The sequence below is a fragment of the Dipodomys ordii genome, unplaced genomic scaffold (genome assembly GCF_000151885.1).
Source record: "Dipodomys ordii isolate 6190 unplaced genomic scaffold, Dord_2.0 Scaffold137, whole genome shotgun sequence".
Classification (NCBI taxonomy): Eukaryota; Metazoa; Chordata; class Mammalia; order Rodentia; family Heteromyidae; genus Dipodomys; species Dipodomys ordii.
Window position 1 is genome coordinate 1942530 of NW_012267353.1, and position 15715 is coordinate 1958244.

The following is a 15715-nucleotide window of genomic DNA, read 5'->3' on the forward strand; positions in this document are numbered from 1 at the left end:
CATGAATATTTCCAGACTTGATGACAATTATTTTATATAATAAAGTGACCACTATAAAAAAGTAAGAGGGAATAAAGAATAAGAAAAGAAATCAGAACTTCAACTGCCCTTAATAGTTGGCACAGTTGTTGTAACTGAGCCAACATTTGTCCTTAAGTTCTTGGCAATGAAAAGAGAAAGTCATTACTAGGAAGGAGAGGGCCATGAATTCCATAGGAGCCCAGCTTTGTGTGACACCATGGGCTGAAAGGATTTTCTTTTTGCAGAGACAATGAGTGATGCAATGCACAGATTTTATGAAAAATGCAGATGTTGATTTCATTTTCTTCCCGAGAGAGCCAAGGAAAGCTGGGAGAAGTGACAAGGATATCAGATCTGCAAGGAGGCTCGAGTAGCCCAAGAATTTAATCTCCCAGTGCCATAATTACAAATGGATACAGCATGGGATCTTAGAGACTCCCATCCCACGTTCCCTTTGCTGAGCCAGGCTTTGATGGAAACTGGACTGCAGATAATTTGAGGTTGTCCGCTTTCACCAGAGCCTGGAACATTTTAGTCTCTGAGGCCAGGTCTCTGCTCTTTGCAAATAAGCAGATGATGGGCGCTGGCATCTTTTTTTTTTTTTAAAGAAAGACCCAGCAGTGCAGTCTGCATGCTTATCCAGGTGAATACCACCGTGCTTCCACACAGAGATGAGCTGCAGGGGTACCAGCAGATGGACCCACACATGATGAATAGCAGCTCTGTGACTTCTTGGAACTTGGACCAATGATGGGGAGATCCCAGAGTTCCACCCACAGGGCAGCAGATATAGTTTTGGCCTCGAAGTGGGTAAGAGCAGTTGTGAGCAGGGAGCTGCCCCAGATGTAGGAAAAGCTTTCAGGCTCCTGTAGTGACTTCAGTCTCTAGAGACATGGTTCTCTTCTTGCCTGCCACAATGAATTAGCTGCAGAATACACCTTAAGTTACTGAACAGGTCCTGGTAAGCTTCTGGTGTTTTCTATTGGCCAATGTTGTAAGAGACCGCCTCCAAATAAATGTTTTGGCATAAACATGAATTTAGGATACTTTCTTGATAGCAGTTTCCTATAAAGACTATTTCTATCCTGAGACTCTACATGGTACAACATGGCAAAACGGTGTCATAATGTCTTTGTAGGTCCACATCCTCCAATTTGCAATGTAAGGCTACTATGAGCTATCAGAATACTTGAAATGTAATATAAAATAGAAAACAATGTTATGTTAATTGACTAGATCTCCCAAAAATTATTGCAGAAAACCCATATTTTATTGCCTACCAGAGTCTTCACTTACCACTATCAGGTACAGATTATACTTGGCTGTGTCTCTGTTTTTGTTAATTTTATTTATTTATTTTAATTTTAATTTTTTGTGAACATACTGTACAGAGGGGTTACAATTACATGGGCAAGATAATGAGTACATTTCTTATCAGGCATTGCACCCTCCTCCTTTCTGTTTTTGTTAATTTTTAACAATAGAGGAAGTTTCTAAAGGTTCTAGAATACATAGAAGTAATTTTCTTTAAGAAAAAGTGATCAACTTGTTTAAATAGGGATATAGGTGGACCCATTGCAACAATGAAACAATGAGATGTACAAGTCCTTATGTCAAAAAGGAACTTTACAACTTTGGTGGGGGGGAGGATTAGGTGGGGGGGAAGATGGGAAGGGATGGGAAGGGGAAACAAAGGAGGAGGCTACAATGCTTGATAAGAAATGTACTCATTATCTTGCCCATGTAATTGTAACCCCTCTGTACAGTATTTTCATACAAAAAAAACTAAAAAAAAAAAAGATACAGAGGCATTACAGTTACATGAGTCAGGTAATAAGTACATTTCCTATTGAGCATTGTTACCCCCTCCTTTGTTTTCCCCTACTATCCTTTCCCTACATTCCTCCCCAACTCTTCCCACTATCCTTTCCCTACACTCCTCCCCAACTCTTCCCTGCCTCTAGTTGAAAAGTTTGTTTTCAACATAGTGTCTTGTGGGTCTCATTGTTACAATGGGTCAACCTGTATCGTTGTTTCAGCATTTTGTTACTTCCCTTCCCCTCCCCAAATTAGAAAAATGTATATACAAGATACAGGGCATAGGAATCAAATACAGTGACAACAGGGGTTATATCATGAGGGAAGAACATACAAAAGAAACAAAAAAATCTAGTCTAGTTCTATTTAGAGACAACACAGGAGATAGTCTTAAAAGTGTCCTTACTCCTTTTCAATAACTATTGTTTTGGGGTCATAGTTACTTGCAAAAACCTATTGTGCAGAATTCTAGAAATTATCCCTTATTGAAGATGCTGGATTATCATCTCTGCAGTGGCTAAGAGTGTAGAATTCAGAGGTCAGGTTTCAGGTAAATCTAGGTTCAAATCCTTGGAGAGATGACCTGACATGATTGAATATTAGTTTGCTTCTCTGAAAAAATGGAAACAGCCATAGCACTCTTCTGGTGAGCCTGGAATTCTATGAGATAATTCTTAGATGACCTGGGGCAGGCAACTGGAAAGGTCTCCACAAAAAGGGAGTTCCCACAAAGTCTAACAAGATAAGGTCACGACCAAAGGAAGTATTAACATAGCACATCATGCAGTTCCGGCATTTGAATTAACAAGCTTATTTGGGTATTCTTTTCCGTGCATGTCCCCATTCATTGTTGGGATGGTAAATCACAGCAGATAAGAATCCTATCTCACATCACCCAAACCTGTGAAGGGACTGACTAAGTTTTAAACTTTCCCCCCCCAATTTTGCTGAAAATCTGAAGCTTCCTAGCTGTAGGTCTAGGGAATAAGTGCAATTAAAAAGACAGGATCATTGTATTCTCTAGGAAAGATATGGCAAAAATAATCCTATCAGAGTTTAGGTGCCTTCACCCATGGTTCTCAGCTTGGGGAAATAGCATAGTCATTCATGGTATTTATGGATATCTAGTTTTGTCAAACCTTTCTGTCTGTCTATCTGACTATCAGTGATTATCTCTGTCATCTATCTGTCTATCTGGTAGTAGGGGTGGATGTAGTTGGGGTAGCAGGAAGCAATTCCAGTTTGAAGAACTACCATTTGAAATATTCACATTTGTTTCCATTTTCTCTTGCTGTGTTGCCAAAGTATAGTACAGGTTCTAAAGCCTAAGCTAAAAGGAATTTTCACTTTCTAATAATGCTGCTGTTAAACTAATATACTCAAAGAAAAGAGGCATTAGGCACCATCTAGAGGAATTATTAGATAGGTTGTTAAAGAAAATGTGAAATCTTTTCAAATATGATGAGGACCCTTTCCAGGAAACATGTAATTCAAAACTTTCTGTGAATATTTTTCTAAAATTACCTCTTTTCTTTTCCAAAAAGCCATCTTTTTGTTAAGTCTGGGAAGAGAAAATTCTTTACCTCAGAAAAATGTTTTAGTAAAAGTTTTGAATGTCAAGATAAGACTAGAGATGCTTTGGTGACCATACAAAATATGAACATGATCTCTGCTCAAATTCAAGGATTGATATCAATGTTTTTCTCCATTTGTGACTTTCTTACATATTAATATATGATTTTTTCAATAATTCTTGGTAGTTCATTCAATTACCACCCCACCCCCTGCCTTAGTACTTGTACCTCTGCTAGGAACTTATAATTTTTTTTTGGCTCGTCAAACACTATGGCAATGCATTGTCTTTCAAGACTTAGAGCTCTGGCCCTGAAGATTCTAGAAGCTAGCTGTTATCTTACATTCCTGAGACGTTGGACAAATAAATACTTGTATGTGAAGGGCAATTAGGTTTATCATTAAAAGCATAAATAAGTATTGAATCTGTTGTATGTTTGTATATAAATTCACATTTATTTATGTATTTTATTTTTAGTTAGTGTTGATACTGGAACTTGAATTTAGGGCTTCATATTCTCCTTTGGCATTTTGCTTACGGCTGGTACTCTACCACTTGAACTATAGCTCTACTTCTGGCTTTTTGGTGGCTAACTGGTGATAAGAGTCTCATGGACTTTCCTTTCTGGACCGACTTTGAAGAGTGTGTGCCACTGAGTAACTAGAACTTACAGATGTAAGCCACCAGTGCCTGACTAAAGTTACCTTTACTTTGAACAAATTTTGTTTTCATTATCAACCCTCCATTTTCTGCCATTGGCTTGTTTTATTTCCTTCTTTTCTCCATGGTAAATGAAGTTGTTCCAGGATCACAGCCCATACTGTGTTTTTTCTACGGCCATGTGTGTTCAGCTTCCAGGGGGATTATAAAAACTCCAGGTGGAGAATTTATGTCTCTGTCTGAGTGCAGACATTCCCAGGACCTTGCCTCCTGGATGAGAAATGGTGATGTCTGAGAAGTTAACAGTTCAATTAGGATGTTTGGTGGGGTAACAGAAAAGTAAAATTGCCAGGTACTCATGGCTTATGCCTGTAATTCTAGTGGCTGAGGAGGCTAAGATCTAAGGATCACAGTTCAAAGCCAGCCCAGACAGGAAAGTCCATGAGACTCTTATCTCCAATTAGTCACCTAAAAGCCAGAAGTGGAGCTGTGATTAAGGTTGTAGAGAGCTAGCCTTGAGAAAAAAAGCTCAGAGACAGTATCTTGGCTCTGAGTTCAAGCCCTAGGATGGAAGGAAGGAAGGAAGGAAGGAAGGGAGGAAGGAAGGAAGGAAGGAAGGAAGGAAGGAAGGAAGGAAGGAAGGAAGGAAGGAAGGAAGGAAGGAAGGAAAGAAGGAAGGAAGGAAGGAAGGAAGGAAAGAAGGAAGGAAGGAAAGAAAAAGAAAGAAAGAAAGGAAGGAAGAAAGGAAGGAAGGAAGGAAAGAAGAAAGAAGAAAGAAAGAAAGAAAGGAAGGAAGGAAGGAAGGAAGGAAGGAAGGAAGAAAGGAGTTAGGTAATATTGTAAGTATAAAAAGTATTTTTCTTCTCTCATTTTTAATTACAGGCCTAAGAAGTGCTACAGACTTAAGAGGTACTAAAGAATGTTTGCCAACTAATGGAATAAAAATCTTCTGATTGGAAAAAGCCATTTTTTGGTGTTGCCTGCAAATCACAGAAGCAGTATTTTGGGTCTTGTAGCAATTTCAGGGTAGATGTAGGTGGATATGTTGAAATTACCCTGAGTGTATAGACAGGATCCAACCCTGAATACAGTCAATGATGGTCTTGGGGCTAGTAAACATGTAAAAATGAGAAATAAACAACTCTGAGGTTCTAGCTAGAATCTTATGTATAGACTTGAGAAAGGAGGAAGGAATGGTTTGGGGAACATGGAATGATTTGTGACTAATGATGATTCTTGACAGATGATTGTTAATGGATAGGGTAAAGGTCAAAGGTCATAAGGGGTCTAGGAGTAAGTGAGAGAAATTCTTAAGGATTATTACATTTTAAAGGTCCCAGTTCACACAGTCTTTTCTGCCTTGATATCAAAGCTGCTGACTTGTCTAAAAAAGAGTAAATTAAATCTCTGCTGGTTAGAGGAGAAGAAATACTTTTGTTCCTGCAAATAAATAGAGCTCTGCTCACCTCCTGTGACATTCTGTGGGGCAGGGCTAGAAGGAAGGCTGTGGCTGGAACCCACTGAGTCTTGAGCTTTACAATCCTTGGGCATAGGTCAGAGTTGCTGAAGGTTGTCATGGAGAAAAAAAACTTCTGACAGGCTTGTGCCAACATGCTGGCTTTCCCACTGCTTCCTTAGGGAAGAAAAGCACTTTTGGAGATTGTTCTATTAATCAGGGCCTGAGAATTCCCCATTTTGTTGACAAGCAACTGAGGAGGAATGGTTTTCTGGGGGGAAAGCCTGAGAATGGACTGTTGTCTGAGATGGGGGAGCTAGAGACACCTTCCTGTAGCCAGGGCCCGCCTAGTGGCAGGGCAGAAATCACCAGGAGAGGGCAGTGCAGGCAGCATGCACTTCTCTCGTTTATGCCCAGAGGCTAGACTCTTGGCCATTTAGGTGGCCCCAAAACTTCCAAAAACCCCAAAAGCCAGAAACTCCAACCCCTGTGACTTGAACTCAGATGAGGCCCTCCACTGAGTTAGGAGAAGCCCTCTGGTCTAGCTCTCTTGTATTTATTTCACTTGCATGGCTAGCTCCTTTTTTTTCCCTCTCCTGCCTTCTCCCTCTAGTTCTCTCTGTCTCTCTTTCCCTCTCCTTACCCCTCCTCCTCCTTTCTTCCTTCTTCATAAAAGGATTCAGAAAGCATAATGACATAACTTGGTGTACTTATATTCAGAGCTGATGCCGTAACATTTTGTCTTTTTCTGGCAAATCTTTTCTCTTGTCATGAAAGAAATAGGTGTGCAGTTTAATTAAATAAATCATTTAACAATGTAAGTTTTATCTCAGATCTGTTCTTCTCTTCTAAAGTAACCTTCATTGCCATTGCTTTTTTATACTTTACATATTGCATATAATGTGAACATTGCATGGCACACTATATGCATTTTCATATATATATATATATATATATATATATATATATATGTATGTATATTTAAAACTGGTCTTAGGGCTTGAACTCTGGACCTGGGCACTGTCCCTGAGCTTTTGTGCTCAAGGCTAGCTTCCTACCACTTGAGCCACAACTCCACTTGTGGCTTTTTTGGTGATTGATTGGAACTAAGAGTCTTACGGACTTTCCTACACAGGCTGGCTTTGAACCATGAACCTTAGATGTCAGCTCCTTGACTAGCTAGGATTGCAGGTATGAGCCACTGGTGTCCATCTGGCTTCTGTATATTTTTAAGAAACTACCTGAATTGTTTTGTATTTATATATCAGCAATTGTTTTATATTATACATATGTATCAGTACAAAATTTTTCTTTTTCTTCCCTGGATTTAGTGAGGACATGTGTTTCTTTTCAAATAAACAGATTTGACTCAATTTATATATTTAACATTTTTATTTGGTGGTACTGGGGTCTGAACTCAGAATCTTGTAATTGGTAGGCTGTTACTCCACCATTTACCATGCCTCTGGCCTTCCTTTTTGCTGTTTAATTAGAGATAGACTCTAGTGAGTTTTTCTGCCCACTTTGGCCTTGAACTGGCACCCTCCAGATCTCAGCCTCCTCAGTAGCAAAGATTGCAGCATGAGCCCAAAGCACCCAGCAATGTTTCCCTTTCTTGGTGATGTGCTCGGGTTGCTTTTGGTTGCCATTGATTGCAATTGTTTTTGCTTGCAATTTTCTATTGACTGTTTTACAGTGACTATTCTTGCATCTGTCCCCTTGTGTTGTCTATGTGTGAGAATTCACCCAAGAAGCTGAATATCTGGGCCATGAAAGGTACAGATTTAGAATTTTCCAAGGTACAATATAGTCTTCAGAGTGACTATAGCACGTTACACCCTATCTGTCTACAAAACTCTTCACAGCCTTAGAAATACATTGTATTGTTAGATGTTAAATATGGTTTTTATCTTACATTACCAATTCTCTATGATATGTATAAGTAGCTTTTTGTAGGGTTGTAGCCATTAAGATTTTCTTCTGTGGATTGTCAGTACTAAATTCACTGGCTTTCTTTCTAACTCACCATCCTTCACACACTGGTAGCTAAGAAGTTCCTTAAGGGGTAGATGTCATGAGCAATTTATAGCTCACATAGAAACTTGCCAGGGACCTTCCTTGGAATCAGTGGAGAAGCAGCTGTAGATCTTCAAATCTGGTCTTCTCTTGGTCTTTTTCATTTGACCAGGAAAAAACAAATATCCAGATATTTCTTCTTCCACACTGAGTGAAGTATTCTCTATGATGATTTTTATTATTTCATATGGTTTATTTCAGCAAAATCTTTTGTTTGGCCTTAGATCTGAGAACAGCTGTGCTTTGCCATGCTTAACTCCTGGCTTACTTTCATCTCACGCAGATTATGAATTTATCACTGACCAAATTTATCTTCTTCTTGTCTTGAGTATTGGTGACCAGAAAGCTTAGAATTAAGAAACTGTCCCTTTTCTAACAATGTATGTGTTTTATAAACCCAATTCCCAGCCTCACTGATATCTCTACTCTTGCTTTCTTCTTTTGGTTTCAGTCTATTCATTAACTTGTATGTTTGTGAATAGCAGAGGAATTTAGAAATTAAATTATCTGGTTAAAAATGAGTAAAAAAATAAAACAAAGGACATAAGAAACTGGAAGGAAAGTTAAAAATACATGTTTTGTGCTGTGAATGTTGATTAGATTCCTATGGAATGTCAGGTATACTTGACATGAACTTGGAGAACACAGCAATGGTCCATGTAAAGAGAGATGCGAAACTCTCAGGTGATTTCAGAGCAATCACAGGCACCATACTAACTTGGCTATGGGAAAAGGACAGGCCTATCTGGAAGTCCTGCCTGTGACTCCAAAGGAACCCTCCCCCCGTGTTTTCTATCATTTTGCTGCCAATGACATATAGAAAGGGTTGAAATTATTGAGAACTCTCTGAAATGCAGTTCATCTTGACAGACTAATTTGGAAGAGGGGGACACTGCATTTCTACTGAAAATGTCGACACAATGAGTCTTGGGAAATGTTGCTAAACTATGATGGTTTTGAAATATTTCATAAAAACTTGATGTTGAAAAACTGAGCCTTCAGTTGAAGTCTTAGAATTTTCTATTCCCTTCTGTATCATGTGGGAAGAGAAAGAGGAATTGCTGGTTATCAACCTTACAGTCATTCTTCATGCTCATTCATCAGCATGGACCAGCATTACTGAGAAGGAATCCTGTCATCTTGGACTCTCTTTCCTCCTCCTCTTTCTCCTCTTCCTTCTCTTCCTGCTTCTCCTCTTCTTCCTGCTTCCTTCTCCTTCTTTTCCTTCTTCTTATGCAACATATGAAGGCTTGTGTGGATCCTTTTAAAATTATTTCTCTTTGGTGTGATTTGTACCCTCAGCAAATTTACCTACTCTTATTTATTTAGTTATTTTAGAGATTTTCCAAATTACTGCCATTAATCTTGTCATTGTTTCATTTCTCCTACGGAGAAGAACAGATGTTATGTTCTCTCATTATCTCTTTGTTTAATATATTTGTCACCATTTTAACTCTTTGTTAAATAAATAAATCATTTAGCAATGTAAGTTTCTGTATCCCAGAACTGCTCTTCTCTTCTAAGGCAAACTTCATCGCCATTGTTTCTTTATACTTTACATATTGTATATACTGTGAATATTGTGTGGCATGGTTGATATATATATATATATATATATATATATATATATATATATATGTACTACTAGTGACTTGACTAATTGTAAACAATTAAAATCCAGAGCAAGCTTACATTAGTGACATTTGGCTTCAGAGAAAAGAAAGCTAGATTCAAAGGCTCAAGTGGTATCTTTAGGATCCTGTTTCTCTTTATATCAATTTAGCTCATTTTCCTTTTATATGCTGATGTTATTTTAGGACAATCTCTTCTCTATGTTAGAAAATTTCTTCTTGAGAATCCCAGGTCTGGGGCTTGGAAAGTGGCTCAGTGGTAGAGTGCTTGCCTTGCATGCATGAGGCCCTGGGTTCGATTCCTCAGCACCACATAAGCAAAAAGTAAAAAGCCAGAAGTGGCGCTGTGGCTCAAGTGGTAGAGCACTAGCCTTGAGCTGAAGAGCTGAGGGACAGCGCCCAGGCCCAGAGTTCAGGCCCCACGACTGGACCCCCCCCCAAAAAAAGCAAAAGAGAATCCCAGGTCTGTGTAATTCTTCACCTATGATCCCACAGACCAAGATAAAGTATGTTTTCCCCAACATTCGATTGCTTAATCTTCAGGAAAATTTTCATTGGTCTAACAGAGGTCACACATACATCACTTAGCCAATCGTCATAACCCAAGAGATAAAGTTCTGTGTCTAGCTTAGATTATGAGTCTACTTCTAAGGGTTTAGGGATAGAAAGGAGAGGTGGGTTCCTACAGAAAGTGTACTAGGGTGAGGTGGGATTTGTGAAATGCTCAGTGGAAATAATGGACTAGTTATTGACAAAGGCCAAAAGAAATGATGCTGGGTTAGGAAAAGAGAGAGGTAGTTTGAGGGTGGAGGGCAGTAAAATTCAAACTTTTGTGAGATCAAAGGAGGGAGCGACTTCACCTTGAATATGAGGAAAGATAGGACTTTTCCCTTGTTGTGACAACACTGGGATTCTTGTTGCTATTTTCATAAAATAGAACATGCTTGAAAAGTAGTAGATACATTTCCATGTACTTTCCCTTGTCCACTGGTGAAAGGAAAAAGGAAAATGAAACTTAGTAGGTAAAAATAGTGGTTAAAATGAGATTAAAAACAGAAAAGAAACCCAGTGAACTGGTTATTGACTACAAAAACCTGGTCAGCCATGGTTTCTTCTCAATCAATCTCCATTTTGCTAATTGCTATATATATGATTAAATAAAATGTCAGAGCTAAGGGTAGTTGGGAAGGATTTCCTTGGGTACCTTACTGAGGTTGGATGGAAGTTACCTATTATTTCATGTTATTTTCTACTGATATTTCCCTTTCTGCTTTGTTACAGTTTCATTGCCAATCAGAAGAGGTTAGAAATTATCAATGAAGATGATGTTGAAGCTTATGTGGGATTGAAAAATCTGTGAGTATTCAGGGTTGATGTATATTATCTGAGAATATTTCCTGGGCTTTACTGGGGCAGGCCAGCACTCACTGGTTAGTTCTCATGTTCATGCAATTTTGTGTTTCTTTGGTGTTTTTTTAAAGGACAATTGTGGACTCTGGATTAAAATTTGTGGCTTCTAAAGCATTTCTGAAAAACAGCAACCTGCAGCACATGTAAGTAGAGATTTATTGTTTTGCTTCCCAGGACCCAATTGATGTAATATTTCCCTCTCCTGTTTATTTTCCTTCTTTTCCCACTCTAAGCTTCCTCTTTGAAAGTTAGGATAGCTGTGATAATAGCTGAGAAACATTAGCTTTGATTTTGTTTGATTTCTGAATGGCTTCACAGGGGCATTTAGAACAGCCTGTTTATTCCCTTTCATGAATTTCTGGGCCATTTCCATCTTGGACCGAGCAATAGGCCACAGCAAGGAGTCTGATGTGAAAACTCTGTCCTTGTACAGAGTGCTTGATTCTTTTCCTTGGAATTGAGATATACTTTCTGGAAGATGTCAAACTAGTGGAATTGAAAGAAGATGACTTGGTCTTGGCCTTCTTAGAGAACTGAAACTTACTGATGCTTTTTCCTCCTACAAAAAGGACCTTCATTTTTCTCAACTTTCTCTGTCATGGGATAATAAAAATGGAGAGGAAAAAAAAAGGGAGTTGCTCAAGGTTTTATTATTAACAGTAGGAAATGTTTCCCCCCAAATCATATTGACGATTTCTCTAATAGAAATATGAAATTTGGAGATGGTGGTAATTGTAGATTGCTGCTAAATCCTCTAGATGATAGCATTTAAGCCAATCAGCTGTGAGCTTCCTGAGAAATTTTGTCATTAAGCACGAATAATATTTGTGCCTAAGCTAAGAATGGTGTCCTCTGTGCCCAGAGTTTTCAATGCAAACTTTTGCCAGAGGATTATTACCTGTATTTATTCATTGGATCTGCTTTTGGTGATTAAATTATTTTTTGCAGTAACCTTCCATGTCTTATAGTCTATACTTTTACACTTTACCTTTAGGGCTTTAACCTGTGTTACATCACTTGGCTTTTCTTTTCTTTGGTTGGACATGGGGCTTGAACTCAATGCCTGGGTGCTATCCCTGAGCTCATTTGGTTAATACTAGCACTCTACCACTTTGAGCTGCAGTGTCACTTCTGGTTTTCTGGTAGAAGATAAGACTCTCACTTTCCTTCCAGAGCTGGCTTTGAACCACAGCCTTTAGATCTCAGCCTTTTGAGTAGCGAGAATTACAGGTGTGAGCCACTTTTTTTTTAATGATTTTTTATTTCCATATCATTGTCCTGAGGAAACTGTAGGACTTACATAGAAGAGCCTTCTTCCATGTTCTTATAACAAGAATGAAAATCAAATTTGTGCCATCCGTATAATTACAGAACCAGCATTTCTTATCACTGTTTTCCTCCTTCTTTTCTTGGGGAGAACAGACCCTGGCCTGATTTCCATGCAAGTTATTAAAGAAATCATTCACTAAAGCAGAATGTGTAGATAGTCCAGGGGGTTGGGTTAACATTATGGAAAAACTTTAAATTGATAAAGATGGTAGCATGATTTCATATTTTATGGGTGACATGAATGATGAAGCCACTCTTAAAGTCTGTACAGTTCAGATATAAACCATTGTGCAAAACATGATAAAACATGGGAACTTTATTAACACATTTCATTTAAGTGTTTCTTGTCACCTTCTGTGGAGTTGGTTTGCCTGTACAAATCTGATGTCTGCATAGGCCTTGATAGCATAAACAAGGCAGAAGTTGGATAGAAGGAATAAAAGCAAAATGCTTTAATGCAATCACTGATATGTAATTGATGACCTCCACACTTAAGGACTGGTATTTTCATTACAGCTGACCTTAGACCTGAATTACTCAACAACCATATTTTACTGGCTGTATTACCACATTGCTGCTTCTAGTGTTGTGATTTGAACAGTGTGCTATGATTAATTATAATTTTATTTATTTTTTATAATCTCAATGGATGAAAAATACTTTATTTTTTAATTTAAATTTTATTGTAAAGGTTCAGAGGAGTTACAGTTACATAAGTAAGGTAATGAGTACATTTCTTTTTGAACAGTGTTACCCCCCCTCCCTCATTTTCTCCTACTTCCTTCCCCACACACACTGGACCTCCTCTTCCCCATGTTGTAAAGTTCATTTCTAACATAGTGTCTAGTGACTGTTGAATTGGTTCACTTTTGGTCCCATCATTTCTGTGATTCCTCTTCCTTTTCCCAAATCAGATAAACTTACATATAAGACAAAGTGTATAGAAATTAAAAAAAAAACAGTGACAACAGGGAATAAACCACAGGAAAAAGAGAAAGAACTGTAAACAGTACATTAAAAAATTTTCTTGTTTCCATTTCTTGGAGTTCATTTCGATAAGCATCATTTTACATTGTCATATGCACATAGCTCTTGAGCCATTGTGATCTTCTCCCAAGTATATCCTCCTTTGTTCTCACTGTGTGATGCTTAGAATGCTATTTAATTAATCATGTCTGAGTGTAATTATTTGTCTCTTGCTACCCATTATATTAACTTGTAGATTTATAGATATAATCTATTTATTACAAATGAGGGAAAACATGCAGACAATAGCTAAGATATGGAATCAACCCAGTTGTCCCTCAGTGGATGAATGGATCAAGAAAATGTGGTATATATAGATACACAATGGAATTCTATGCTTCCATCAGAAAGAATGACGTTGCTCCATAAGGAAATAGAAAGACTTGAAAAAAATTGTATTAAACAAAGTAACCCAGATCCAAAGAAACATAGGCTGCATGGTTAATTATGATTTTATTAAGACTTGATATATTATTTGCACTGACATGATAGAATAATTTGAGGATATTTTAGTGAAGTACAGCAGTTACATAAAGCCAAGTCCACCCTTGTCTCTCAAAACAAAGTCATTTGAAATATGAAACTAAAGAGAAGCAGGTATTCTGATGGCTTCCTTATGAAACAGCTGATAGGAAGCCAATCATTGTTGAAGCTGTAAAAGTGATTGATAATTGTAGCTAGTTAAGAAGGAAGAAAGAATGAATTCAAGTAGGTATTCAGGGAATCATGAAGAAGTGATCAGCGGTAGTAATCTTCCTACATCCCCACGATAAAAGAGGCTCTTACTTGCAAAAAAGTGGAATTAAATCCAGTAGTGTGCTTTTGAGAGTAGCAAGGAGGGAGGAGAGTGTCATTTAAGAGAGCTGCCCTGTCTCCCTCCCTCCCTCCCTTCCTCCCTCCCTCCCTCCCTCCCTCCCTTCCTTCCTTCCTTCCTTCCTTCCTTCCTTCCTTCCTTCCTTCCTTCCTTCCTTCCTCCCTTCATTCCTCCCTGTCTTCTCCCTCCCTCCCTCCGTCCATTCCTTCCTTCCTTCCTTCCTTCCTCCCTCCCTCCCTCCCTCCCTTCCTTCCTTCCTTCCTTCCTTCCTTCCTTCCTTCCTTCCTTCTTCCTTCCTTCCTTCCTTCTTCCTTCCTTCCTTCCTTCCTCCCTTCCTTCCTCCCTGTCTTCTCCCTCCCTCCCTTTCTTCCTTCCTCCCTTCCTCCCTCTCTCCCTCCCTCGATCCTTCCCTCTCTCCCTCTCTTCCTTCTTTTCTTCATGCCAGTACTGGAATTGAACTCCAGGCTTTTCATTCTTGCTTAGCTTTTTTGTTCAAGACTAGTACTCCACCACATAAGCCATACTTCCACTTCCACCTTTTTGCTGCCTAATCGATTCCTCTTTCTTGGGCTGGCTTTGAAAAGGGATCCTCAGCTCTCAGCCTCCTGAGTAGCTAGGATTTACAGGCGTGAGCCATTGATGCCATACTTATGATTATGGATCCTGGAGATTGGATCTTCCATAATTGTCTATATAAATTGTACTCTTACTCCAGTTATTAATGCAATGGGGTGCATTAGTGCTATAGACATTTTTCTTAAGCTGCATGCTTTTGGCTCACACCTCTTCTCTTAGCTACTCAGGAAGCAGAGATCTGAGGATCTAGGTGTGAAGCCAGCTTGAGCAGGAAAGCCCATGAGACTCTTATTTCCAATTAACTAGCAAAAAAACCCAGAAATGGTACTGTGGCTCAAAACGGTAGAATAATAGCCTTGAGCAAAAAGAGCTCAAGGACAGTGTCTAGGCCCTGGGTTCAAGCCCTATTACAGACAAAAAAATAAATGTATGTTAAAAACTGTTTCTCTTGCTGTGTGCTGGTGGCTCACACTTATAATCTTCATCAGAGGCTCACATCTGAGGATCAAGGCTTGAAGCCAACCTGGGCAGGAAAGTCTATGAGATTTTTAACTCCAATTAACCACAAAAAGATGAAAGTAGAGCTATGGCTCAAATGGTAGAGCGCTAGCTTTGAGCACAAAAGAACTCAGGGACAGATTCCAGGCCCAGAGTTCAAGCACCAGGACTGGCAACAAATAAAAAATAAACTAAACAAACAACCTGGTTTTCTGCTTCCAGGATTCACAGATTATATCTTTGAATTTCCCAACAATACAAATATGTGTGCATCAACAATGTATTTCACCCTGCGCTTCAAAGAAGCTCAGATTGGATTCTCATGCTTGTACTTTCCACAGGCCCTACCCTGTCCACTTTAGCATCACATGGTGCCTCTTCACAGCCCTGGTAACTGGTCTCTGAATATATTTTTTGATGTCTTTACTTCCTGCCTAGCCTTTAAGAACCCCAAACTGAGAGAAAGGCCAGTATTTGTGTTTTCCAGGGGCTTTCCAATGGTGCTAATTAGCTCCTTAGCGAAGTTCTATAATCAAACAATAAGAGGATTGTTGAGTTTGTTTGTCTCCTTCCCTCTTCCTCCCTTTTGGCTTTTGGCCCCAATACTAAGTATGGTTCATAAAATTCATCTTGTTCTTTGGCCCATGACCTCGTTCTGTGCTGTGCTGTTGGCAGTTGCACAGAGGCAGCTGCTGAGATGGGTGGCTCTGAGCTCACAGGGAACCTGGGCATTCTTTCTCCATCTTTGCTCTCTGTCGGTGTGTCTTTCTCCATCTTTGCTCTCTGTCGGTGTGTCTTTCTCCATCTTTGCTCTCTGTCGGTGTGTC

At 39.0% G+C, this 15715-nt stretch overlaps 1 protein-coding gene across 2 annotated transcripts in view; it reads left to right on the plus strand.

Annotated features, from left to right (window-relative positions):
* The window catches only part of Ntrk2 (neurotrophic tyrosine kinase, receptor, type 2), a 363714-nt gene that overhangs the window by 21292 nt on the left and 326707 nt on the right, over positions 1 to 15715 (plus strand). For both annotated transcript variants that reach the window (XM_013031082.1, XM_013031083.1), the window contains exons 3-4: positions 10517 to 10591; positions 10717 to 10788. In XM_013031082.1, the coding sequence (XP_012886536.1) occupies positions 10517 to 10591; positions 10717 to 10788 (147 nt within the window). The remainder of the gene's footprint in view (positions 1 to 10516; positions 10592 to 10716; positions 10789 to 15715) is intronic.